Source organism: Onychomys torridus, chromosome 1 (genome assembly GCF_903995425.1).
Source record: "Onychomys torridus chromosome 1, mOncTor1.1, whole genome shotgun sequence".
NCBI classification, from domain to species: domain Eukaryota; kingdom Metazoa; phylum Chordata; class Mammalia; order Rodentia; family Cricetidae; genus Onychomys; species Onychomys torridus.
This window is the reverse complement of record NC_050443.1, coordinates 130,680,526-130,707,874: the sequence shown is the minus strand read 5'-3', so window position 1 is coordinate 130,707,874 and position 27,349 is coordinate 130,680,526. Positions and strand designations below refer to the sequence as shown.

Genomic DNA, 27,349 nt, shown 5'->3' with positions numbered 1-27,349 from the left:
AGTGTTTCTATTACTGTGATGAGGGATCATGACCAAAAGCAAGTTAGGGAGGAACAGGTTTATTTGGCTAACACTTCCACATTGTAGTCCATCTGTTGGTTTTTATGCAGCAGTGCTGTGTTATTCATTAAGCAGCGCTGTTACCATGTGAGAAAAGCCATGAAGTAGACAAAACCCACTATAACGGTTTATTAGGAGAAGGAATGACAGAAGACATGTGCAAGGAGAGAGTAGGGGGAGAAGAAGAAACGAGGAGTCTGTGACTCACTTTTTATGGATTCCCCTGCGCATGCATATATGGGCTTATGGAGCTATGTCAAGCATGCCCATAGATTGCATGATCCACAATCACACTGCACCCAAATTACATGATCACGCAGCACATGGATTACATAGGACTAAAGCCCTGAAATGACTAATCACTTTTGTGCCCTCATATGCATGGTCATGTAGCTGGGGAAGTGGCTAGGAATTCCAATACCGCCATTGAAGGAAGTTGGACAGGAACTCAAACAGAGAAGGTACCTGGAGGCAGGAGTTGATGCAGAGGCCATGGAGGAATGCTGCTTACTAGCTTGCTCCTCATGGTTTGCTTAGCTCGCTTTCTTGTAGAGCCCAGGATTACCAGCCTATGGATGGAACAACCCACCATGGGTTGGGTCCTCCCCATCAATCACTAATTAAGAAAAATGCCCTATAGCTGGATCTGATGGAGGCAGTTTCTCAACTGAGGTTCCCTCCTTTAAGATGGCTCTAGTTTGTATCAAGTTGACATAAAACTAGCCAGGACACCTGACTTCCCATCTAAGTTTCCTTCCCGCTCTGTCTTCTAGTCATCATACCACATGCTGTGCATACCACTGGCAATTCCTCTGCTGACCATCTTTCCTCTCCAGCTTCTTAACTGGTCTTATTCCTAAGTTGTTTTCTACCTGAAATTCAGTATCCTGCTTTTCACTAGTTAAAAACAAAAGCCAAGGCTTCTTCTAACAGCACATGAAACATTTTGGGCAGGGAGGGCATACCCTTGTTCAGCATCCTGCTTAGTGTCCCCCCCACCCTCTCTCTTTAAGCTTGACAATTTTACTAGTTTAAGAGAAATATAGAGAGAGGTTAGTTGAAAATACTAGCAGCTGCCACAGGCTCCCAGCACTTGGGAGGCAAAATATGAGTTTGAGGCCATCTGGTGTACATAAAGAGCTCCAGGATAGTCAGGACTACACAGGGAGACCCTGACTCAAAAACAAACAGCTGAGAGGTAGTGGAGCAAGCCTTTAATTCCAGCACTCGGGAGGCAGAGGCAGGCAGATCTCTGTGAATTCAAAGCCAGCCTGGTCTGGCCTACAGAGTTGAGTTCCAGGATAGCCAGGGCTGTTGTACAGAGAAACCTTGTCTCAGAAAAGGAAAAAAACAAAAACGAAACAAACAAACAAAAAAAAAAAAAAACCACACACACAACTAGACATGGGCATGGTATAGAAATACAGATAGCTTATTAGGAAAGGAAAAAACGCTAGTGAGCTAAGCAAAGAGCCCCCAAGGCTAGTGAATTCTTGATCTTAAACTAACAATGCATGTAGTTGGTGCCAGCATACTTGTTTGGACCTTGTTCTCCCTTCTTGTCTAGGCAACACATTTACATAACCCTTCCCCTAATGCCTACTTATCTTGCAGCTCACAGCTCAAGTTCTTCAAGCTCTAGCTGCCTTCTCTGACATACCTCAATCCACTTTCTCCCAACTCTCGACAGGCTACAGTGCATCACACCACTGGCCAAACTTGACTGCAATTGGCTGTTTACCTAATCTCTTTTTTGCTATTTGTGTTCCCAATCGCTTAGATAACAGGCTGGGGAAAATGCACAGAGAATGAGGGTGAGTGAGTGAGTGAATGGATGGATGGCTGAAAACATTCCTAGCTATAACCTAAAATGAACTTGTTTTTAGTAACCTCTAAAATCACCTGTTCAAGTTCAGAGGCCATGACCTACACAGGTTAGTTATGGAAGAGTCTGAGTAATAATCATGGTGCTGGGATCAAACCCCAGGCCTTGCACATACTCAGTGGCATTCTAGAACTTCATCTACAGCCCTTGAGCTCTTCAAGTTCTTCCCTTTAAAGACCTCTCATTTGGCCACTTGTGGGGGGCCCCAAAACAGCTTGACCACACAGCTGCCGTGATAGGCTTAGAGGCCCAGACACAACTTCTGGCAGGCAACACCTGGACCCAGGAAAAGCCATGAGCTGACCCCACACAGGGAAGGCCTGCATCTAAGGGTAAATACCTGACATTCTAAATATTCCCTATACCCCCAGACAAATGTCAGCCAATCAGGGTCCTGAACCATGGAAATCCCCTCACTCCAACCTCTGCTATGAGCACAACTCCACCCTGCCTGGGCTCTGGGCTCTTTGCTCTCACCACTACATGGGACAGACAGAGAAATCAAGCCCTGGAGCTTGAAAGTAAAGGCTCTTTGCTTTTACATACAGAATTTGGTCCCCATGATCTGGGCATAACACACTCAGCTCCTTTCCTGAAGGAACAATAGACCAGAGCAGCAGCAGTTTGAAAGGGGAGTGGGTCTAGTTACCATAGGCACTCCAGAAACCACACAAGGCTCCAGACGCTTTCAGTGGGTAAGGAAGTGTGGACAAAAGTTGTACACTTTATCATTTATTTGACTGGGTCTCATGAAACCCAAGCTGGCCTCAAACTCATTATGTTGTTAAGAATGAACTTGAACTTATCCTCCTACCTCCATGTCCCAAGGGCTAGGACCCACAGGTGTGTTTCACCATACCTGGAGGTTCTGGATTTTGTTTTTAATGAACAAAATCTGAAGATTTTTCTGTGCCACTTTTTGAGGGTTTATTTTACTGACCCGGTAGAGCGGTAGAGCAAATCCTTGAAGTGCATGGGTTGAACAAGTTTGTGGGACTTGTGAGTATATGTATGTGTGAATGCAATGACTTTTTATAAACAAGGGAGAAGTACCTAGGTTATCATGTCAAGACTGTCCTCTCTGCTACAGGCTGTAGAAAAGAGCCTCCTCCAAGATCCGGTTAATGTGGATGGACCTTGACCTTGGCACAGTTCTTGTGGGAGAACTCCGGGATATCAGAGTAAAGTTCAACAGTGTTCTGGTGTAAGCTGCTCTCTGTCCTTTTCACTGTCACTACTTGACAGCTGCATAGCTTGGAGTCCTGATTCTTTGTGGGGTGGGGAACAACGGTTGTCTTCCTCTTCAGTGTCATCTCTTCCCACTGGATGACCATTTCCCCTGCTGCTTTTAAACTGTGTAGAAATGAAGGCTGGGAGGCAAACATAATGATAAACACCAGTCATTCTTACTTGCCTAAAACAGCATGGTGAACTGAATTGTAACTTAAAAATGGTTACAATTGCAAATATTATGTTCATTAAAGAAAATAGGGTGAGCCGGGCAGTGGTGGTGACATACGCCTGTAATCCCAGCACTCGAGAGGCAGAGGCAGGTGGATCTCTGTGAGTTCGAGGCCAGCCTGGTCTACAGAGCTAGTCCAGGACAGGCTCCAAAAGCTACAGGGAAACCCTGTCTTGAAAAATCAAAAAAAAAAAAAAAAAAAAAAGTGGTGATGGTGTCATGGGCCTATGAGGATGCTGGACAAAAGTCTATCAAATTGTGCAAACAGGAAAATTGTATACTTTTTGTCAATAAAGATTTTATAAAATGTAAAAAAAAAAAAAAAAAAACCAAAAAACAGCATAGTGAACCACCTGTGATGAGAGCCTGTATTCCCCTAAATTTGTGGGACTTTAAAGGTCTGTGAATGCAATGGTTTGAAATTTTGCTGAGTCATAATGTTGAATTATGTTGGACTATGACCCTCAGGCTCCACATCCCAACTCATCATGTCACATTATTAGATCAAAGAGGGATCATTACATACTGTGGCTGTTTGATCACCTCTAATGTAGGAATTAAATTATGTAAAGGTGCTCAAGATCTCGGCACAGGGCTGTTATGCCTCATACCTACTGCTGTGGTTTTCATCTTGCCAGAAAACAAAATAACAAAACTTTACAGCAATTTAACATTTAATCTTGTAATAGTAATCAATCAAATTGAAGAGATAAGTTGTTTGTCCAAGAATCTGGTACAAAAACAATTGCTGACAACACAGCTAGTTTTGTTGACATGAATTTGAAAAATCCAGAGTCCTAGCAGCTGAATTTCTAGTATGTTCTTTGGAGAGGAGCCTTGAAAGAAATAGCACCAGCCTTATGAGCCTGAGCAGACAGCCAAGCACTTCAGTGGCAGCATGTGACACAGCCAGAAAAGGTCACGAGACCACTTCCAAGCCAGTTACTCCCTAGGCAAAGGATAGCTAATAAAGGTCAAAAACCCAGGTTAACCACACCCAGCTTTGAATTCCAACTGTGACTAACCAATCAGCCATGTGTGCCTAAACAAATTTAGTTTTTCTGAGTGCCTAACAGTTTACTCTTAAAAGTTATATGGCCCAGAGAATGAGTTCCTCTGGTACTCTGTACTCTAGACTCAAGGCTCATGGGCAGGGACCCTTTGCTGCATTACTTGACAGGACTGCTTTCTAGGCTCATACCCTATTCTGCCCATCCTCTTCCAGAGCCTGGACTTTGCAGAGGAAAAAGTAAATTGTTGACATTGCTTGTAAAAGGTCTTTTTGCTTTCAAGGCAGGACCTATGTGTCTGGTTTGTCTGGAGCTTGTAATCTTCCTGCTTCCCCTGTGATGGCCTGCACCACCACTCCTGGCCTTTTATTTATTTGAGATTTTGTTTGAGATGGGCTCAGGAAATTTGTCTCAACCTCCTGAGTGCTGGAAGGCAGGTTCCCCTTCATTTTGAAGGTCTTCAAAGTACAACTGCTTATGGTTCCAAAGGCTGGATTTGAACCCATACATCAAAGAGCTAAGAATTTTGAGACTTCAGCTTTTACTAGTGTGTCCCCCAACCCCCGCAGGGCTGGGTCTAAAATCCAGGCCAGGTAGAAATATGCAAAGTGAGCTCTCTAACCCGTAAGCTTTATCCTCCATCCTTACATTTTTGAGGGAGCAGACCCAGAATCAGAAATATTAGTTATGTTTCTCTATGCTAAGACAGTGACAGATGTCAGATTGCAAGGTGGTAAGGCTATTCTTCTGCTCACGAGTCTGGACTGATGTTGAAGAACTGAAATCTAGGAGCTTGAGAGATGGCTCAGTTGTTAGGAGCACTTACTGCTCTTGCAAGAAGCTCTCAGTTTGGTTCCCAAACCCTACATGGTGGTTCATCACCTTTCCACACATTCTTCTGGTCTCTGTGGCCAACAGGCAGGCATGCACTTAGCACACATACATACACGTAGGCAAAACAGTCATACACATACAATAAAGTCCCAAACAGAACAAATCACCACTGGCCAGGTCTCCCTCTGTTCACCACTATTTCCTGTCTAGTAGGAGTAGAAGCAAATCAGACAATATAGCTTTTTAAAAATTATTTAATTTAGTAGGTTTTTTTTTTTTTTTTGAAAAAAAGCAATAAGGCAAAAAAACTGAAAATATATATAGTCTTGTTTTACTTTCATGTGACTTTATTCCATCTTCAGGACTTCTAGGCTTCTTCCATTAGCAGGAATCTGGGAATCAAGCTAGAAATGTAGTGCAGATATATGGGAAAAGGGGCTAAAGCGACGAGGTTTCTTGGGAAATTTCCATTTTATCCCAGTCTCCAGAGATGGTGCCCATTTTATGGGTCTCTCCGGAGTAACCCTTGTGCTGGGGAAAGCCTTCTTAGGAGGAAATTCCCCAGTGATCAATCTTTGATCCTGTTTGATCTGGGGAGGGAGAGCCAGTGGGGGGAGGGGGTGAGAGGATTACTAAAAGTACTAATTTACCCAGGAAGATCCAATTTCCCTGGAGGGATAGCTTCCTCTGGAATGGTATTTTTCCCCAAGGACCCACACTGGCTGAGGCTCAATAGTTAAGGAAGAAAAACAAAAACACTAACAAAAAGTACATAAGGAAGGCACCTCAATTTATGACCCTCAACCAAGGGTGGGTTGCACAAGGGTTATGTTTCTGAACAGGAAACTAACATTAATACAGAGAAAAATGAAAGAAGGAAGCCAGGGCCCAGCAGGAGCAGTTCCCACAGAGCATGAGGGCTCTTAGCTCACATCCTTGGAAGCAAACTCTTTTGGGATTTAGCCTGAGCTGGCTGGAACAGAAGGAAGCTAGAAACCACCCTCCTGACTTTCTACCCGTACTCCCGAGGAAGGAAACTGAGGCGGGGGTGGGGGAGGTGGGGGGGGTAGGAGACTAGGACTTCCTTTCCAAGAGCCAGGTGATCAGGAAAGCAGAGCTGAGGCAGCATTAAGTCACTGTGACAAACCCTCCTCCTTGTCCCTGTCCTGTAACTGCCACACGTGACCCTGCTTAGGGTTGCAATGCCCCTCAAAGATGGAAAGCAGAGGAGCATCAACCCATATTAACATGCGTCCCAGAGTCCCAGGGAGACAGGTGATATAAAAAAAAAAACCAAGATTCTTCATGGGAAAGAGGAAAACAAACAAAAAAAAATTAGATTTTTCTCTACATACATATATATATATATATAATATACAGATGATTTAACACATTATTCCAGAGGTGGCTCCATTCCATGGGACTTTCAAGATGATGAAAACGTTTGTTGCAGAGAAACTTCTCTCAGATTCTGAAATGTACAGAACGGGTCAGGCAATGTTTTGCTCCAGACTGTGGCACACACCCAAACTGGTACTGTGCCAGGAGAGAAGCCAGAAGGGCAATGAAGACGGGATGAGGGGCTGGGAAGGTCCCAGGGGCCAGCAGTCTTCTTCCATCCTGCCTGTGTTCTCAGAGGTTCTCCACCTGAGGAGACCATGAACCCTTTATAAAGATAGCGTGGCCCTCTTATCAACTGCCAAAGAGGCCTCTAGTTGCTGTCAGAGTAGACAGAAAACAGCAGAGAGGTGTTGTATGCAAGTGAAGAAAAAATCTCCAAGAATATAACTCAATATTCCAGCCCTAGAGAACAATCTCTCCTGCAGATGCTCCAAAACCTCAGTTATCTACATACGACGCCTTGTTAAACCAACTCCACACGTGAGCACATTTCCTAACATGAGACCTGTGCATGATGCCTCTGCTGGTTAAGTCTTATGTGTTTCTTTTAAAGGAACTTTAAGTAAGATCAGTTCTTGCTCTGAACAGCACCAAAATGCTCATGAATCACGATCTTAAGCAGGTCTTGGCTGAGTAGGACACTACAAGGGGAGGGTGAATGACATCATCTTATACGGGGGCAGAGGGAGAAGACCACGAACACTTACTTGCCTTTGTAGATGTAGAGTAACACTAACTTTCAGCCACTAAACCGCTCCCTTACAAACACGGGTATCTACTACGTCGATTTCAGCGTCAATCAGCTAAGGCAACCAGCCAATCACCACCACGGGTGTCTGCTTCTGGTGATTGATTTGGAAAAAGTGATTGGTTAAGACAGACAAATTTGAGGAAAGCACTTGGTAAGAGTCCCAACTGCCAGCCTTTTTGAACATCTTCTGCCGTCTTCTCCGATCGACCCTCTTCCTTTGAGTTACAACCACTTCAGAAAATGTCTGGGCAAGAGCCCCAGTCCTGCTTTTCCTTACATTCCCAATATTCACCCCTATAAATATGGGTTAGCTCCTTGGTGACAGGGTCCTTCTTCCGCTCAAACCACAGTGCCTTATAGGGGTCATATGGTGTGCCTAAAAGGGAAGCAATGAAAAGCAAGGTTAGAGCTGGCCCTCGCCATGCACCTAGAAATAAGAACAGTGGACAGGTCTGTTACTACCATCTTCCGTGGCTTTCATAGCTTCTGCTTCTCTCTTTTTCCTGGAGAGTCTCTGTTTCTCCTCTAGGCGCTGCTTCTCAGCATTTGCTTCATCCCAGCGCCCGTTTTCCATCAGTCTCTGGTCAGGCCGAAGCCGGCTGTCTGTAGGTGCAGTGCCACCTTCCCAGGCATTGAGAGTGAGGGCGAGCTCTGAGAAGTAGTACATGTTCTCTGCATTCTTCCTAAGAACAAACAAGACAGAGGAAAGGCAGCTCTACAGCCTCGATCCAACCCAAGGAGCAACAGCTTGGAATATTGCCTACATATAAGTGTCCCACAAGTGGAAAAACTCCAAAGCCTTATCAGGTAATCCCAAATAAGAGAGCCAAACTGTATCACTCCCACCCTACCCCAGTATCACTTCATCCAATAGCTACTGCAGCATCTACACTCAGAATTATCTACACTTATCAGGAAGAACGAAATCTTCAAAAAACTGCCTCCTTCCTATTTCCTTTGCTTCCTTTAGATTTAGACCTCTTTCTGGGGTGATCTGGCTATTTCTGTAGACACAACATATAAGATGATGACAGGAGACAAACAGCCTGTACTTGTCTCTAAAGTTCTGTTTGTCATCTCAGGGGTCTGTAGGGGAAACCGTTAGCAGATGGAAAGTATCTTCCTCTTCTGGCTGCTTTTGAAAACTTCTGCTCTGAATTGCAGTGAGTATACAGGACATGGTGGTGAATGCCTGTAACTCAGCTTGGGAGATACAAGTAAAAGGGTCAGATCAAGACTTCAAAGAGAGCCTAAGCTGTACAGTGAGATCTGCCAGGACTACATAAGACCCAGTCTCAAAAACAGAACACTAAATTACAAAGAGATTCTCTTGAGTCATGACTCAGTGGACCTTCAGAAAGGAGAACTACAATATGTTTGGTGAGGTAGAGTCTTGGAACAAAGCATGCTACAACTCCAATCACATGTCAAACTCTGGTAATCTCCACATGGTTTTCCTCTCCCTGAACAGTCCCACAGATAACCCCAGTGTTAGGGCAAAGCCCCTGGAGGCTTGCATGTGACACTCACGGTAAAGGATTCCTCTTCCATAGCATGACCCTACTCTCTTCTGCTTCATGGCCTCTCTGCCGAGCATCACCCCCATTTTCCCCAGAGGCTGGTTGAACTTTGAAACAATCCATTTTCTCATCCCATGTCCCCAGGAGGGCAAAGTGAACTTTTCCTGACGGGTCTGTCACTTCTCCTGTCACCTACAAGGATGGAGAGCACAGCTTTGGAGCAGAGCGACCACTGTGGGGTGGTCTAACTTAGAAAAGGTCCCAGGGTAAGTCCTGGCTAAGTCCAGTTAAACATCATGGAGTTGGCCAAGTTTTTGCTGATTTTTAAACACTACTTGAAACATAGCTATGAACTGATATAAGCAAAGCTTCTTATTGCACAGGAATTTCTGATGTAAGGATATAAGAAAGAAAAGAAAGTGCCTGACTGACACTTAAACTGCTCTAGAAATTACACAGATCCACAAACACATTTGAATTCCCAACTAGTCTTCATATCCCATCGCCCCCCCCCCCCCCCCCCCCCCCCCCCGCAGTTTTCAAGTTTCTCTGTGTAACCCTGGCTGTCCTGAAACTCACTCTGTAGACCAGGCTGCCTCAAACTTAGAGATCCGCTTGCCTCTGCCTCCCAAGTGCCGGGATTAAAGGTGTGTGCCATCATCCTAGCTAATCTTCATTCCTACATAAAAATCTGAATCTGTGGCATGATGCCCCTGTGGTAGTAACAGACATCTCTCCTTTGCAGTGTCACAGTGGTTCTACTGTCTGTACCTTTTTCCTGTCCTCCATGTTCCCACACTCTATGACTGTGCCATCTGTTTTTGCTTGTCTTTCTTTTAAAAATAAATTTATTTATTTTTATTTAGGCATGTATAAGCCACATGTATACAAGTGCATTTGCAGATCCAAAGGTGTCAGATCCCCTGGAGCTGTTTGCAAGCATTTGTGAACTACTTGATATGGGTGCTGGGATTTCAACTCAGGTCCTCTGGAGAAACAGTAAGTGCTCTTAACCACTAGCATCTCTCTCTCCAGCCCCTGAACTTGTCTTTACTTCATCATCATTAGAAAGGGGTTCAATAGTACATGTGGTCCCTTTCTGGTTTTCTTCTTTATATCTTTTTTAATGCCTACTTTTCTGACCTCTATATATTTAGAATACATGTCTTTCTACCTACCTACCTGTCTATACATGCACACACACCAGCCCTTCTAAGGGATATACATTAAATGAAAAATATTTACATTCCAACCTCTTACCTTTCTTGCTATATCCCGAGAGAAGTAGCTATAAGGAACAAATTTAAGATTACACTTGTCTCCTGTCTTGTGATTTACGATGTCAATCTCACCAGACTATAAAGTGAAAAGAATCATGGGTTAGTTTTATGAAGACTGACATAAATTTTACATGTGAGTGTTCCCTTGTTTAAAGAACAAGTCCTAGCCAGACCTGGGCACTGTGGAACCCTTCTGTAATCATGGTATTTCAGGTTGAATTAAGGTCAAACTCTTTTGGTTTTTTTAATGTCACATGTTGGTGACATAACTTGACCTTCAGTACACATGTAATAATCTACCCTTCTGAACAATCCCCTCACTAGGAGCCTTCTAGAATTCCTTTGCTTAACACAAATTACAGTTTCAAAGTTCTACAGATCTTCCTACAGACTTCATTTGTTTTATTTTTCTCTCCTTTCTATCTTTCAAAGATTCAGCTTAATTCTACATCTACCATGAAGCCCTTCTTAGAAGACAGTATTACCTCTTTTCTGGCCATAGTTAAACCAGTCTTACCCCAAAGTTAACACTTAACTAGATAGTCTCTTAGAATATCTCCTGTATTAGGCAATTTCATACTTTTCAACCTAAATGTCCTATTTCTTCAATGACACAATCCTTGGAGGGCCTTCTCTGACTTTGTAACACTAGTACCTAGGACACTGCTTGGCAACAAACATTTCATGAATAACAAAAGCATTAAGAGCTGGGGCTATGTGACTATGTCTTACATCCCTTTATATTGCCCAACAAAGTCTTGGTAGTCACTGATGGAACTTATAATTTGGTCATTCATAAATAATAATTTATAGGTAGAATTTTATGGAGGTAGGACTACTTCCTGAGAGAAAATTCATAGGAGATCCAGTAAAAACAGTCTGAGACCAGTTACTGGGTCTTAAATACAACAAAGATTACCTGAAGAGGTGCTCTCAAGTTCAGAGGCACTTTGGGTACTTCTGCTTACCTGATCTATCCACAACTTGCCCACAATAATGTTGTGTACTGTTGTGGTCACTTTTTTCCAAGTGTAATGGTGCCCGGTTGCATGGAAAATGCAATGGATGGTACCTAGAAGCAAAAGTGTATAGTCAAATATCAGAAAAACAGCATCATGCACACTAGAAATAAGATTGATTTCCTTTTAACATTTCTTGCTTTAAAAAGAAAGTGGCAAGTGGAAAAAAAAAGCATAACTTTCTTAATTATTGTATTAGTTTACTTTTTTTACTTGATTTTAAGCACAGGAATAAAATATGATTAGGTGATATCAGATAACGACAACCGATGCATCTTAGCCAGGGAGTTGTACTTTATAATACAACTTTCAAAATTTACGGAAACAAGACAAATGTGCCCCATCATGAAAACAACAACAACAAAAACCCACTGCATTGTGAAAGGAACATGTATTGGCAGTCAGGATTAGTAATCAGCTGGGTGACCTTAAAGCAAACTACTTATTTATGGGTCTTAATCCTAAAAGTAGAGAATGTAGAGAGGAAAGCTTCAGAACAGGAACTGAATTCAGTCCTGGCCTTTCACTCACTAGATGTGCAATCCTATGTTACATAATAATTTGTCTGGGTTTGTTATGGTTACTGGAAGAGACTCTTTTGACTGCTGTAACTTCTCAAGAGAAATTATCTTAGGTGGGTTTAATATTTTATGCTGCTGGGGTAACTCAGAGGATCACTGAAATAATTCAGATGAGAGGAAGACAGGCTAGAAAGATCTACCGTGTGGTTGCTGAGTTTGGGCTTTGAATCACCTATTATCATCATACCTACTAACCTTCAAGAAGGAAAGACAGATATTAAATTAAATCTGATAGGATTCAATTAATTAAGCTCACATAATGAAACCCCAATAAAACCTCTGGAGTCCAAAATTGAAGAATAACAGGTCCTGATTCCTTTGGGGGCGGTCATGGAAGTGCTGCATGCAGAACCCTCTTTGCTTCTGCTTCAAAATCTCTTCCTTCAACTAGCCTTCATTTGTACACTGAATGACGACAACACTGTATCTTCACTACTTCCCTGAGTTCCACAAGCCATTCCAGTAAGTTTTCAAAACTAATGACTGAAGAGGTGCTTCAGTGGTTAAGGGCACTTTTTGCCCTTGCAGAGGACCCAGTTTGGTTCCCAAAATCTACACAGTGACTTACAACCATCCATAACTAGAATTCTAGAGGATCTGTCTGACATTTTCTTCTGATCACTGAGGGCACCAGGCACACACAGCACACATACATAAAATAAGATAAAAAAAAAAAATCTAGAATTTTTTTTTTCACTTTTCAAACCCAAGGGAACTTGGGTATCCCTTGAACTTATAGCTTGTTGGTTCAAAGTATGGGAAGCTTAGCCCCCCCCCAAAATTTGTGGCTTATTTAAGAAGCAAGGAAAATCTTGTTGGGGACTGTGCCCTTAACATATGGAGTCTGTAAATACTGTGGGTAGTTAGTGTCAGGATTGTATTTATAATGAATATTTTAACTTCCTTTGGCCAGTTTTTATCATCTATAGACTTGGGAAACCACATCCTGGTCAGCAGTCAATACTTGCTTATTTGCTCATTAAGTTGCTTGTAACATAACAGGTACTCACTTAGTAGGTATAGCTTCCCAAATGCATACAAAATTAAAATCCATAGTAGGAGCAGAGGTATCTGAGAACTCAAATGTGTGTGTGTGTGTGTGTGTGTGTGTGTGTGTGTGTGTGTGTGTGTGTATGTGTGTGTGTAGCTGAAAGCACTTGCTGTTTTTGCAAAAGACCTGAGTTCTGTCCCCAGCACTCATGTCAGGTTCTATCAATTGCCTGTATCTCCAGCTCCAGGGGACTCAATGCCTTCTTCTGGTCCAGAGAGGCATCTGAACTCTCTAGGCATACACATACACATACACACACACACACACACACACACACACACACACACAAAATGAAAAGATAGTTTCTAAAGAAAAAAGAATTCACATTGAATTACAAGGGAATTCAATCAGCTTAAACAATTTTGAAAATAAACAAAGCTGTAAGATTCATACTTTCAGATTTCAGGCTTATTACAAAACCATACTAACCAAAACAATGTAGTACTAGGATAAAGACAACAAGTTATGGCACAGATCAAAAAGCCCAGAAATAAGACCTTATATATATTCTCAAATGATTTATGACAAGGGTGACAAAATCATTAAATAGGAAAAGAACAGTCTTTTATTTACATGAAAAATAAAGCTGAACCTTATTTTTTTTTCCTTTTAAAAAAATGTGCATTGGTGTTTTGCCTGCACAAGGGTGTTGGGTATCCCGGAACTAGAGTTACAGACAGCTATGAGATGCTATGTGGGTGCTGATAATTGAACCCAGATCCTCTGGAAGGCAGCCAGTGCTCTTAACTGTTGAGCTATCTCTCCAGTCTCATTTTTTTTTTAATAAGGACCTTTTCCTAATAGTATACACAAACATTAATCCCAAACATCAAATGTTACACCTCAAACTATATAAAACTCAAAAGAAGTCAGGCAGTGGTAGCAGACACCTTTAATCCGAGCACTCCAGAGGCAGAGGCAGGTGAATCTTTGAGTTCAAGGCCAGCCTGATCTACAGAATGAGTTCCAAGATCGCCAGGGCTACACAAAGAAACCCAGTCTTTTGGTGGTGGTGGTGGTGGTGGGCACTCAAAAGAATCAAAGGCAAAAGCTGCAAGACATTAGTAATGACTTTTTTTCTTGTTTGGTTTTTCAAGACAGGGTTTCTCTGTGTAGCCCTTGCTGTTTTAGAACTCACTCTGTAGACCCAGCTAGCCTGGTATTCAGATATCCTCCTGCCTCTGCCTCCCTAGTGCTGGTACGAAAGGCATGCGCCACCATCGCCAGCAGTAACAACTTTTAGGAAATGACACCAAAAGTATAAACAACAGTAAAAACAAACAGAAAGATAGACAAAATGGTCTTTTTGAAAATTAAAAATTTTGTACATCAAAGGGCAATACAATAGAGTAAAAAGGCAACTCACAGAACAGAAGAAAGCATTTGTAAATCCTATTTTTGTTTTTGTTTTTTGTTTTTTGATATAGGGTTTCTCTGTGTAGCCCAGGCTGATCTGGGACTCACTCTGTAGACCAGGTTGGCCTCGAACTCAGAAATCCAACTGCCTTTACCTCCCAAGTGCTGGGATTAAAGGCATGTACCACCATTGCGTAGCTTGTAAATCCTATTTTTTTTTTAATTGATAAGGGAAAGATATCCAGACCACATATAAAACTCCTAAAACTCAACAAAATTCAATTTAAAATCTAGCAAAGGGGACGAGGTATGATGACACATAATTTTAACCCGAGCACCCAGAAGATAGAGGGCAGGCAGATCTCTGAGTTCCATTCCAATTTAGTGAGACTGTCTCAAAAAACCAAAATAACAGAAATTATCAATAGGCTCAGGCATGGTGGTGTACACCTTTGACCCAGCACTCCAGAAGCAGTGCATCTCAGTAAGGTCAAGGCCAGCCTGGCTGACATTTTGAGATCCAGACAGCCAGAGCTACAAAATCTCAAAACAATAAAAATCATAAAAACAACTGGCAAAGGACTTACATAGACTGCTCTAAAGTAAATACACAAATCATTAAAAAGCACACGAAAATATACTCCACACCACTATTAAACCAAAAGCACATGAGATATACTTCACAACAATCAGTGTAGATACTACTGAGGAATGAATGAATAAATGAACAACAAGGACATGGGGTAACTACAGCCTTGCCACAGTTTGGAGGGATATAAAATGGTAATGTCACACTGTGGGAAACATTGTGGAATTTCTCAAAACATTAAAAAGAGAATTACCATGTGATCCAGCAATTCCACTACTGGTATATACTCAAAAGAATAGGAAGCAAGGATGTAGTGATATTGTGTTCCTCAATATATTGTGCACCCTAATAAACTTATCTGGGGTCAGAGAACAGAACAGCCACTAGACAGACACAGAAGCCAGAAAATGGTGGCACACACACACCTTTAATTCTATCACCAGATGGATCTCTGTGAGTTCAAAGCTACACTGGAAACAGCCAGGCATGGTGACATACACCTTTATTTATGTATGTATTTATTTATTTAAAGTTTTTCAATTCACAAATTAGCAGATTACTTAGAACTGAAGGTGAGATGGGGAGTAAATTATTAAAAAAAAAAAATTCCCAAACAAGAAAACAATAAGGCTTAGAAAACTTAAGAGTTATGGGAGTCCAGTGGCCCAGATATGTGTGTGGCTGGGTGTCCTCTGATCAACTGACTGTCTTTCTTTTTCTTTCTTCTTTCTCTCTTTCTTTCTTTTTCAAGACAAGGTTTCTCTGTGTAACAGCCCTGGCTGTCCTAGAGTTAGCTTTGTAGACCAGGCTGTCCTAGAACTCATAGAGATCTACCTGCCTCTGCCTCCCGAGTGCTGGAATTAAAGGCGTGCGAACCACCACGCCCAAGTTCAACTGTCTTCTGATGTCCCATCAACACAGCAGAGATGGATGCTGGCAGCTGAATTTGTATTTGGTTACATGTTGGTAAAGGCTGAGGCCAAGAGGAGCCGAGAAGAGCTTCAGGAGGCAAAGAAGGCAGGCCATTCCTGCCTGGCCACACATGCGTAAGACAGCCCTTTCCGATGGCTTGGCCAGTGAAGTGCTTACCACACACGCATGGGGACCTTGAATTAGATCCCCAGAATCCATCTGAAAGGTTAGGTAGAGTAGGGTAAGTCTGTAATCCCTGCTCTTGGGAGGCAGACAGCTGAATTCCTAGGGTTCACTAGCCAACCAGCCTAACCCACTTTCCTCCAGGCCAATGAGACCTGATCTCAAAAAAAAGAAGAAACAAGGTTGACAGCTCATAAGGAATGACATCTGAGGTTGACATTCAACCTCCACACATGTACCTATATCCATCCACATGTGCATATGTTCCACCTTCCCAGCTACCAGGAAAATAGAATTTCACCCCAAACTGGACATTGTATTATTCACATTTGATCAGTAAAATGAGAAGCTTGGTGTAATGTCCATGGACACACACCTTTAATTCCAGGAAGTGATGGCAGGGAGCAGAAAAGTACATAAGGCATGAGGCACAGGAACTATTTAGGCTTTTAAGCTTTGAGGCTTTTAGCAGCAATTCAGCTGAGATCCATTCGGGTGATGATTCAGAGGCTTCCGGAAGTTTAAGGAAACAAGGTCAGCTGAGAAGTTGGCGAGGTGAGATTAGCTGTGGCTTGTTCTGCTTCTCTAATCTTTCAGAATTTACCCCAATATCTGCCTCTGGGTTTGTTTTTATTAATAAGACCTTTTAAGATTCGTGCTACTCAAAGACTCTAAGAGATATTTACACTCAACTTCATAGAAGAATATATATGCAATAATTGAAACATAGAAGCAACCTGTTACCATCAACAAGTGGACAAATTAAAAGAAAACCCCAGTGTGTGTACATTTACAATGTAATAGGAATAGTCAGCTTAAAAATAGAAATCGTAACACTGAACACAGAAGAAAAAGACCCTGAGATAAAATAAACCAGTCACAAGAAGACAATTACTTTTAAGTCACAGATCTGTCAAAATTATACAGACAAAAAGTAAAGCAATGGTTTTCTAAGTCTGGAGGAAGGAGCAAGTGAGCAGTTACTATTTACTGGGTGGAGAGTTTCAGCAGAACAAAATGAAGTATCTTGGAGTCAGATGGTTAATAGTGTTCATATGCCATTATGAATGTAGTAAACAGCACTGGACTATAAATTTGACATGTATGAAATGCTTATAGGTGTGTGAATATAATATATATAATTACAATACAAAATTTGAGGGGAAAAAGCATACAGGAGGCCAAGAGACAGTAGAATAATGTATTCAAGACATGGAGAAGACTATCAAAGGAAGAATTCTACATCCAATAAAACTATCAGAGTCATTCCCAGGTCAACAAAATTGAAATAACCGGTCTTCTATAAGAAATTCTGAAAGGACACACTAGTCAAGAACTTTAACCCACATTAAGAAACTAAAGAGATCAGTAAAGCCAGATATGTATTAAAGATAGTATGTAACTTTTTTCTTTTAAAATTTATAAAATATATGTATAAGTAAACAATATAAAGTTATGTGATGAGACTATAAACTATAAAAATACAATTTTCAGCTGGGCGGGGGTGGTGCACGCCTGTAATCCCAGCACTCGGGAGGCAGAGGCAGGTGGATCTCTGTGAGTTCGAGGCCAGCCTGGTCTACAAAGCTAGTCCAGGACAGGCTCCAAAGCTATAGAGAAACCCTGTCTCAAAAAAAAAAAACAAAAAAAAAAAAAAACAAACAAACAAACAAACAAAAAAAAACCAAATAAATAAATAAATAAAATACAATTTTCAGAGGCTGGAAAAATGGCTCTGTGGTTAAATGCTCTTCTAGAGGATCCAAGGTTGACTGCCAGCATGAATACCTGGTGGCACACATCTGTCTGTAACACCAGCTCCAGGGGATCTGACGCCTTTGGCTTCTGTGGGAACTACACTGAACACATATGTACACCCTCACATGCAAACACACATACACACATTAAAAATAGTAAATCTTAACAGGGTTTCTCTGTAATAGCCCTGGCTGTCCCGGAACCCGCTTTGTAGACTAAGCTGGCCACGAACTTACAGAGATACACCTGGCTCTGCCTCTCTCGTGCTAGGATTAAAGGCATGCGCCACCATGCCTAGCAAAAAATAAATCTTAAAAGATTCACACACTCACACACGCATGCACACATTTGCCAGAAAATCAGTGCAAAGTGAGGAATGGCAATGCTGCAAAGTTCTGGTGTGCTCCCAACTCTACAGGTTCCTACTCCAGGCTTCATCTTTTTGATCCTAATACAAAACAGCTTATAATCCAATAAAATAAAGTTTCATCTTACCCAGGATTCAGTCATTACATAAATGACACCTAATCCATCAAGCAGAGGAGAGAGGACCATAGGAGAGAGACTAGCCAAGAAACCTGATCTCATAATCCTAAATGTTCTATGTACAGATGCAACTAGAGTAATGGGGAAAGACATTTAAAAGAATTTGTTAATGCTAAAACCCACAGTCTAAAGTAGTTCTTAGAGACGAAAAAGTAACTACACCAAAGAGACAAAGAATTTTATGGCAGAATGGTATAAAGGTAAAGAGGACCTGGCCTCCTTACTCATTTGATAGTTGGGAAGTTAAATGATTGAGGTTGGTGCCTGAAACGGTGGCCTCCTCCATCATGCCAGAACACCGTTCACTGGGACAAACATGGCGGCCTTACCGAGGGGCATAATGGAGAGGTATTTGCCTCGAAACTTGCTGGTGATTTTGATTTCCTGACGCAATGTCCAGCCATTTTTGGATTCAGCATGGTGTGCAGCAGCAGGGGGATGATGACTCACCTGGAAGAAATCAGGTTTGAATTGAGAAAGAAGACTGGAGAAGAGAAAGATAGGCCTATTAATTGGTGATAAACACCCAAGAGTCTCCTTTGATAGTTTTACATCCACAACAATGGTGGTCTGTTGAACCCTAATGAAAAAGAAGACAGACAGAGCTGACTGAGACTGGCTTCTCAAAAACTACCCAGTCATAAGAAAGGAAAAGTGCTAGGCCTGGGCTCTTTACCTGCTCACAGAGGGATCGATACCCATTCTCCTCCAGTCGGTCCAGTTCGAAGGTCTCCCCAAGGAGAGGGTTGAATGGCTTGCTGGTTCGGAAGACAGTAGTGGAATAGGAGGAAACAGTGAAGGCTGCAACATAGCAGAGCTGTTCTAGAGAGTTCTCACACTTTGCAGCTCTGTCTAATAGCTCATGGTATTCCAGATCTTCAGTAAGGCGCTGAAGCATGGACAAGGGCTCGTTAAAGTTTACCTGTAAGGAAGAGAACAGACCTAAGCTTTTCTAGACGTTCACAGAAGACAGCTGGAGGAGATGCTGAGGAGATAAAGCAACAGGAAGAGAAAAGAAGTTGTAGCTCTCCAATTAGACTTCAGGCAACCCACTCTCCCTTGTTATGCCTATGTCAGTGAGGGACAGGAATCTCTGAGATGGAAATTATGCCTCTTCCATGCAGCACTGCAGACCCAACAACAGCCAGAAGTGACTGACCATAGGAGACCTCATCAGACAGGAACTGAGTGAATGAGTCATTAAAGGAATGAAAAATTTCAGAAGTGTACCTAGAGAGGAGTTAGATAGTGAACATTTTGTGGGGAGAAACCTAGGGGTGATAAACTATAAGTACAGGTGTGTCCTGACTACTGAAATGATTATATGGCCAAAGTCAGCTTCTGCCCTGGACTAGTTGCTTGCTGAGTCTTGATCAGGAGCTGACTTCTGACAGTATTGCCAGACATGGACTGCTGCTGCCGGGGCTGAGAGGGAGCATGGCATGCTCTCACTTTTCAAATTATACAGCCAACTTATAGCACCCAATCACTAGATGATGCAAGTATGTGGAAAGGGGTGCAGGGAGCGAAGAAGCATTTCTGCTAGGGGAAATGTGCACCCATTCATTACACAAATACTATCTGAATGTTGTGTGTGCCAGAGCCTATGCTTCCCACTTGGTGGAGAAGTAACAGCAGATACTGCTCACACTGCGCCTCCCTTCAGAAAATAAGTTAATTTCTAAGGTAACTTTGAAATTTTAAATAATTTTGATAATTTAAAATTTGTTATAAGGCCAGGCATGGTGGCACATGCCTTTACCTAGTACTCGGAGAGGCAGAGGCAGGTGGATCTCTCTGAGTCCCAAGCTAGCCTGTTCTAAATACTAAGTTCCAGAACAGCCAGAGCTACATAATAGAGACCCATGTATCCAAACAAACAAACAAACAAACAAACAAGTACAATTTGCTCTAGGGGCTGGGCCAAGTGGGTAGGAGCTCTTACTCTGCAAGCATAAGGACCTGAATTTGAATTTTGGGAAAAAAAAAAAACAAAAACAGGCATGGCTGCATGGGCTTGTAACCCCAGCACTGGGGGGAGTGGTGGAGGGAGACTGGCACCTCGCAAGAGCTCAGTGGCCATTCAGCCTAGCTGAAATGGGGAGCTTCAAGACTTGTGAGAGACCATCTCAAGAGAATATATGACAGAGTGCCTCCCTTGCACCCCCACACAAAACCATAAATAATTTAAAGAGAGAGAGGGAGAAGGGGATGGAAAGAGGGCTCGGTGGTTAACAGTACTTGCTGCTCCTCCAGAGGACTTGAGTTCTATTAGATGTAGTGGGTAGCCGTTCCAGCTTTGATCTGGAAGTTCCAACCCGCTTTGAGGCTTCGGTAACTGTCACGCCTACAAGGCGGAGCTGAGAGAGGACCCCTAAAGACCTGAGATCTGGATGGGGGAGCTCTCTTGGTTCCTGGACCCTGGAGGTAGACCGAGCAGAGTTCTCCAGAGAACACTGCCAGACTGCGCTACACCTTTCCCAAACCCTGTAACCTATTCCTTCACTTGTGAGTTACCCCACAAAATAAACCTCCCTTTTAACTACGTGGAGTTACCTTAGTAATTTCACCAATAATTAGCAGCATCCATATTAGCTCACAACCACCTGTAACTCCCGCTCCAGTGAATCAGATGACCCTGTCCTCCAGCCACTTGAACTCACATGCACATATCCACACTCATATGTATAATTAAAAATAAAATAAATCTTAGAAAGAGAGAGAATCAATTTTGCTATAAAAGGAAGCTGGGTTCCCAAGCAAGCCTGTAACATTGACTTAGTAATAAAGCTACATGAGCGTGGATATTACAGGCATGAGTTCTAGTCTAGACAAAGGAAGAGGAACAATGTTCTTTCTCTTGAAGACTACTTAAGCCCTGTTTCAGTGAACATTTTCTTTCTTACTCCACCTTTCTGTCTCTGATCCCTTCCTGTGATACTCTTGCCTCAGCCTCCAAAGAAGCCTACACTACAAAAAATCCTTCAAAGTGGTAGTGACCAACTGGTAACAGTCAAGGCCCGAATTCTTACTGCAGCAGAATCTCTTAGTGGCAACACTTTAGGCAGAAGGAAGGAAAATTTTTCACACATTCAAAGCAAAATCCTACTGGTGCTACCAGACATAGACCAGAACCTGGACCAGAGTCTGCACATCCCTGGACTGTCACTACTTTTCATTTACATATAACCCACCTTCTAATAAATGTTCCAAGAACCCTGGCTTCTCTGAAAGTGCCAAGCTTTGTATAATGATCATTTTATCTCTCAGAGGCCAAACACAAACACATGAATTTGAGTATTTTAGGTGGAAGGAAGCAAGGACATCATTCACTGCCAATAAGAGTTGGCTAACCACAAAAGAACCAGAAGTTAGGGCTGGAGAGATGGCTCAGAGGTTAAGAGCACTGGCTGCTCTTCCAGAAGTCCTGAGTTCAATTCCCAGCATCCACACGGTGGCTCACAACCATCTGTAATGAGATCTGGTGCCCTCTTCTGGCATGCAGACAGAACACTGTATACATAATAAACGATTCTCATCCATGAGCTGGGGGGACAAAGAAAAATAGGGACATCACTGCACCTCAGAGGCTCAGGGGATATGTCAAAAGCTTGAGGAGCTTGGGAGGACTGTCTAGTGAAAACTAGAGTCACACAGCCACTACCAGAAGATTGCCTGAAAGAAAGCCTTGATCTCCTACTGGTGTCTTATACTGTCAGATGCCAGCAGGAACAGACACACTCCAATATAACACGGACAACCCTGTGATAGAGTGCTGCCTGAAGAGATGGTGTGACTTGTGTGGAGGCAGGTACAGGACTACACATTCCTAATGGCGATGTCAATAAGGAAAGAAGACACAGAGGTCATCTAACTCCAGAAGCTGTTTATAAGTAGGATCTACTTTCTGAGCCAGTAATGGCCTGCCTTTCCAGCCCACTTGCCAACTAATTCCTCTAAGGTGCTCAATGCTTGAACAAGTGGGTCCTCCTCTATTTATGTTTCCCAAACACCAATTATTTGGAGGTTTCTCCAATATATGCTCACTAAGATCCTTTTCTTGTCTGTAGTTCAACCTTCATTTCATTTTAATTAATTAATTTTTACCACTATTTTCTTTCTATTTTCATTCATTCTTCATTTATTTATTTGTTTGTTTGTTTGTTTGTTTGTTTATTTATTTTGAGACTGAGTTTCTCTGTATAACAGTTCTGGCTGTCCTGGAACTTGTTTTGTAGACCAGGCTGGCCTCAAACTCAGAGATCTGCCTGCCTCTACCTCCTGAGTGCTGGGATTAAAGCCATGTGCCACCATTGCCCAGGTGTTGCTACCACTATTACTATCCTATCATCATAAATATTATTACTTTGCAGTACTGGAGATGGAATGTAGGGCCTTAAACATCCTAGGCAAGCAATCTTATCACTGAGCTACATTTTCACCGTTGGAATAATTTCTTTTAAAAACTAAACCTTATACATGTGTATAAAAACATGTATTTTCTGAGGCTAAATTAATTACTTCAGTATTTGCTGAATGTCCATGCCAGGCAGTAATGCTGAGCAGCAAGGACATACATAACACCACCACAGTTCCTACCTTTGAGAAATAGTCTAAGAGGTAGTACCTATATATCAAGAGACTGAGGAGGGTATTTTATTTCTGCTTCCAAGTACCAGGCTATGAACAGAACATCAGCTCCCAAACCCTAAATCTTCATTTCTAGACTTTTCTCTAGATAGCTATGGTCAGATAAGTAAGTTGTGGCCACAGAGATTTAAGAGATTAATAGATTATGCGATTTCCGGGAAGTGTTCATAAAATTAACAGCCTGCTCTTATTTTTCCATCTTCTAGCTGACTGCAAAGTACCCCTCTGATGGCTCAAGGAGCCATTGCAGATCTATGAATTAAGGCACCTAATCATATGTAGAGAGCCACAAAGTAGAAAGAAACTTGGTCTTGACACTGTAGGTATCAGCTCTGGACAACCTACTTCTGGATTTCAAAATAAGAATGTGTTAGGCCAGCCGGGCGGTGGTGTCGCACGCCTTTAATCCCAGCACTTGGGAGGCAGAGCCAGGTGGGTCTTTGTGAGTTCGAGGCCAGCCTGGTCTACAGAGCAAGATCCAGGAAAGGCACAAAGCTACACAGAGAAACCCTGTCTAGGAAAAAAAAAAAAAAAAAGTGTTAGGCCAACATTTGTTTAAGACAGGTGCCCATTTTTTGGTTTGTTTGTTTGTTTGTTTGTTTGTTTTTCTGTAGAGAGCTACACAGTAAATATTTAAGCCTTCAGGACCAGGTGGTCTCTGTCACATCATTCTATACTGTTGTTACAGCAAGACAGTAGCAACAAACAGAAATAAATGAATGAGAATCTCTGTCCCCACAAAGCTTTATTTGTGGGCATTAACCTCATGAATTATTACATTCCTTTAGATTTCTTCCCCAACCACTTAATAAAAAAATAAAAACATATTCTTGGCTTATGGCTGTTTAGATGGCAGCCAGATTTGGCCACAGGGCCTTAGTTTGCTGACCCCTGATTCAAATTAATGTGGCTTGGGATTTCTTTCTATAAACAGAACATCTGCCTAAGAGACATACTGGCATTGCATATGGCAAATTGGAACTACTCAGTAAATACTCGTAGAATGAATAAGCAAGCAGAACACTGCCAGACACAAACAATGGAGCGTCTTGAAGCACAGGGGATCAATATATCATCCTGATAGATAGGCTAGAGGTTTATTAAAGAGACACAACAAAATCCCCCAACAAAAGGGTTGTAGTCACAGCAAAGGGCCATGGGTTGGTGGGCAAATAAACACAGTTCAAGCATAAAGAGCTGTGTGTCTGTAAATGCCCTAAGGGAAGAGGCAAGATGCTTTAACACCTGAAGGCTATCCTGACTCTAATCTTCAAGACAGAGATCTGCCCATCAGGAGAAAGCACACAGACCACTAAGGAACCAGATTATAGTCAAGGCAGCAATGATCCACTAAAGGACAGTAAGCTGAGAACTCACATGACCACACTTCCAGTTTTTGTTTGTTTGTTTGTTTGTTTTTTGTTTTTCAAGACAGGGTTTCTCTGTGTAGTTTTGGTGCCTTTCCTAGAACTCGCTTTGTAGACCAGGCTGGCCTCAAACTTACAGAGATCCGCCTGCCTCTGCCTCCCAAGTGCTGGGATTACAGGCGTGCGCCACCAATGCCCGGCTTAAAGATTTGTTTTTGTTTTGTTTTGTTTTTTTCCCCAGAGCTGAGGACCGAACCCAGGGCCAAACCCAGGGCCTTGTGCTTGCTAGGTAAGCGCTCTACCACTGAGCTAAATCCAACCCACTTCCAGTTTTAAGATCCCTTTGACAAGAGCATGGACAGTCAGGAGAAGTGCAGTTAGAGGAAGGGAGGTCAGCTCAAATCCCATCTCTTTGCTTATTTTTGAGACAAGGTCTCAAGTAGCTCAGGCTGGCCTCAAACTTGATCTGCAGTCAAGGCTGACTCCTGAACTCTTGATCTTCCTCCTACTTCTACATCCCAAGTGCTGGGATCATAGGTGTGCACTACCATGCCCAGTTCCAATATCCATCTTCACCATGGAGATGGTCCTTTGCTGTGGATAGCACTCTGTATAAATAAAGTGCTGATTGGCCAGTAGCCAGGCAGGAAGATAGGGTAGGCGGGACAAGGAAGAAGAGCAGGCTGGGAACAGGAAGGCTGGGGACAGACACTGCCAGCCGCCGCCATGAGAAGCAACATGTAAAGACACTGGTAAGCCACAAGCCATGTGGCAAAGTATAGACTAACAGAAATGGGTTAATTTAAGATAGATGAAGTAGCTAACAAGAAGCCTGCCACGGCCATACAGTTTATAAACAATGTAAGTTTCTGTGTGCTTTCTTGGTTGGGTCTGAGCGACTGTGGGACTGGCGGGTAAGAGAGATTTGTCCTGACTGGGCCAGGCAGGAAAACTCTAACTACAGTCCTTACCTACTAGGTTAAATAAACAAACTACTTCTGTGTTTCCTTTGTATATAGGACTTCCCATAGCACTAAAAGAGGAAAAAATATCATCCACCTGTTTCCTTGATTCCTTTAATCTATGTGTGTTTTGTTTTGGTGAGACACGGTCTCACTCTAACCCAGGTCGGCATGGAACTACGTAGCCTAGGCTAGTCTCAAACTACTGTCATTCCTCCCAGTGCTGGTATTAACAGGTATGAATTACCACACCCACCTACTACATTCTTCTATTCTAGTTGTGTATGTATGTAGTGAGTGAATGAGTGCATGTGCATAGGAAGGCAGACACAGATGTCACCAGGCTTATGTTCTTGTGCTTACATGGTAGTACCTTTACTGATTACGCCATCTCCTTGGTCCCACTATGTGCTTCTTGAAGACAGTATCAGTGCTGTGTTGTCTGTGCATGCCTCACGCCTGCCTGCCTGCCTGCCTGCCACAGGAATTACTCATAAACGTTACCAAACAGAAGCAATTGACTCTAGATGATCTGGAAACATACCAGATCCATAGCCAGAACTATATAATCTGACTTAAAGGGATGGTTTATGACTAGCAAGGAAATAAAGACCACGCTTAAAGCTGCTCCAGTGTGGACAGAGTGCCCCTGCGGTGGAGAGGACACCAGTCTGGGTACTTGAGGACTCACTGGCATTGGGATCTTAGAGAGCTCTTTTCCAATGCAGTTCTTCATGATGCTCCACAAGTTGAGGCTGTAGTTTGGCTTATATGGTATTCTGGTTCTCTTTTCCTTCTTGGTCTCCTCCAGCTGATGCTTGTACTAGGAGCAAAAACAAAGCCATTCAATCAGCCACAAAGAACAAAAAATCTGCTATCTATACCCTTCCCTTCCCCCATGCTTAACAAACAACAACAGGAGTTTCTATTTCTCTTAGCACTTCACAGACAAATCCTTGGGAATCAAAACTGAAGTCCCTGACTCTGACAATTTCCAAGTAAGAGTTACCTGTTCATCAAGGCTGATGTCACTGCTGGCTCCACTGATATTGCTACCAGTACGTCTTCATGGATGAAAAACAGAAGAGCATTAGAACGAAGACCAGAACGAAAGTTTGGGCCTCATCAGTCTTTTATGAAGCACAATCCAAATATACTGCACACACTTAGAATGGGTATGCTTTTGGGGTCTCTGGAGAATTCAATGTATAAGTGCTAACTGTTTTCTATCGACTTATCACAAAGGGCCCACATCTTAGCAACTGTCACCAGCTCAGATTCTCATGGGAAGGATTCTCATGATATAAATACACATGTTCATTTTCTTCAACAGTCAAGAACAACTTACTTGTGGCCCAAATTTTCAGGCATGGTGATAATCTCTGGTGCATCAAAAAATTCATTCTCGTCATCTTCATCACTCATGTCCCCTTTGCCAGCACAGCACTGATCTACAAGGAGAAGAGCCTCATTTGTTTTCTGTGCCTACATTTACCAATACCTAGCACAGAGGGTTCTTTTAAATACTGATCACAAACATGGTAACAATGGTAGAAAGCAGTGGAGAAGCCAAAAGAAACCAACAGCTCTAAAAGCATCTCACATGAGCCACCAATTGTAGAGAATTTCTTCTGTCAGTTGCGGAAACCAGCTGGGTCTCATCGAGCAGCTATGGAAGAGCTAAGTCTCTCACCTTTACCAGAACCAGCACTGCCCGGAGTGTTGGCCGGCAGCACCGTGGCTCCCCGGAAGGCTCTCTCCAGGTGATTGTGCTGCTTCGCCAGCTGCTCAAGAGTCTCTTCCAGTCGGATGCGCTGGTCTCTTTCATACTGCAGTGACTTCTGCCACTTTCTACTGTGAGTCTGGGCTAACATGAGGAAATCTCTGCAGGCCTGTCCAGAGAAAGTGTCGGTTATGCCACCTCAGCCAGTCAGCCTCCCCACAGTAGCCTCATTCTGGGACATGAGAAAGCATGTGACAACCAAATACTTCCTGCTATTTCATAGTATCAGCGACAGCCAACTCTGTGCTGCAATCACGGTCAGACCTGGGAAAGAGTGAACACCGTTGTCATAGTTCTCCTATTTTCCTTGGTCACGAGGACCAAGCAAATACCAAGTGAGCAGCAAACCCAAACAAGGCATTTGTGGCAGCAGCACAAGGGCAGGCATG

The 27,349-nt window shown here is 42.6% G+C and overlaps 1 protein-coding gene across 1 annotated transcript in view; it reads right to left on the bottom strand.

Moving 5' to 3' along the window:
- Positions 1 to 5,566: 5,566 nt before the first annotated feature.
- LOC118595424 (oxysterol binding protein) overlaps positions 5,567 to 27,349 on the bottom strand; it is a 33,930-nt gene continuing 12,147 nt past the window's right edge. The window contains exons 4-14 of the mRNA XM_036205957.1: positions 26,871 to 27,069; positions 26,526 to 26,628; positions 26,187 to 26,241; positions 25,869 to 26,000; positions 18,875 to 19,120; positions 18,528 to 18,648; positions 11,172 to 11,275; positions 10,184 to 10,279; positions 8,934 to 9,115; positions 7,866 to 8,086; positions 5,567 to 7,779 (exon numbers count right to left, since the gene is read on the bottom strand). Coding sequence (XP_036061850.1) covers positions 7,637 to 7,779; positions 7,866 to 8,086; positions 8,934 to 9,115; positions 10,184 to 10,279; positions 11,172 to 11,275; positions 18,528 to 18,648; positions 18,875 to 19,120; positions 25,869 to 26,000; positions 26,187 to 26,241; positions 26,526 to 26,628; positions 26,871 to 27,069 — 1,602 coding nt within the window. The 3' untranslated portion in view covers positions 5,567 to 7,636. The remainder of the gene's footprint in view (positions 7,780 to 7,865; positions 8,087 to 8,933; positions 9,116 to 10,183; positions 10,280 to 11,171; positions 11,276 to 18,527; positions 18,649 to 18,874; positions 19,121 to 25,868; positions 26,001 to 26,186; positions 26,242 to 26,525; positions 26,629 to 26,870; positions 27,070 to 27,349) is intronic.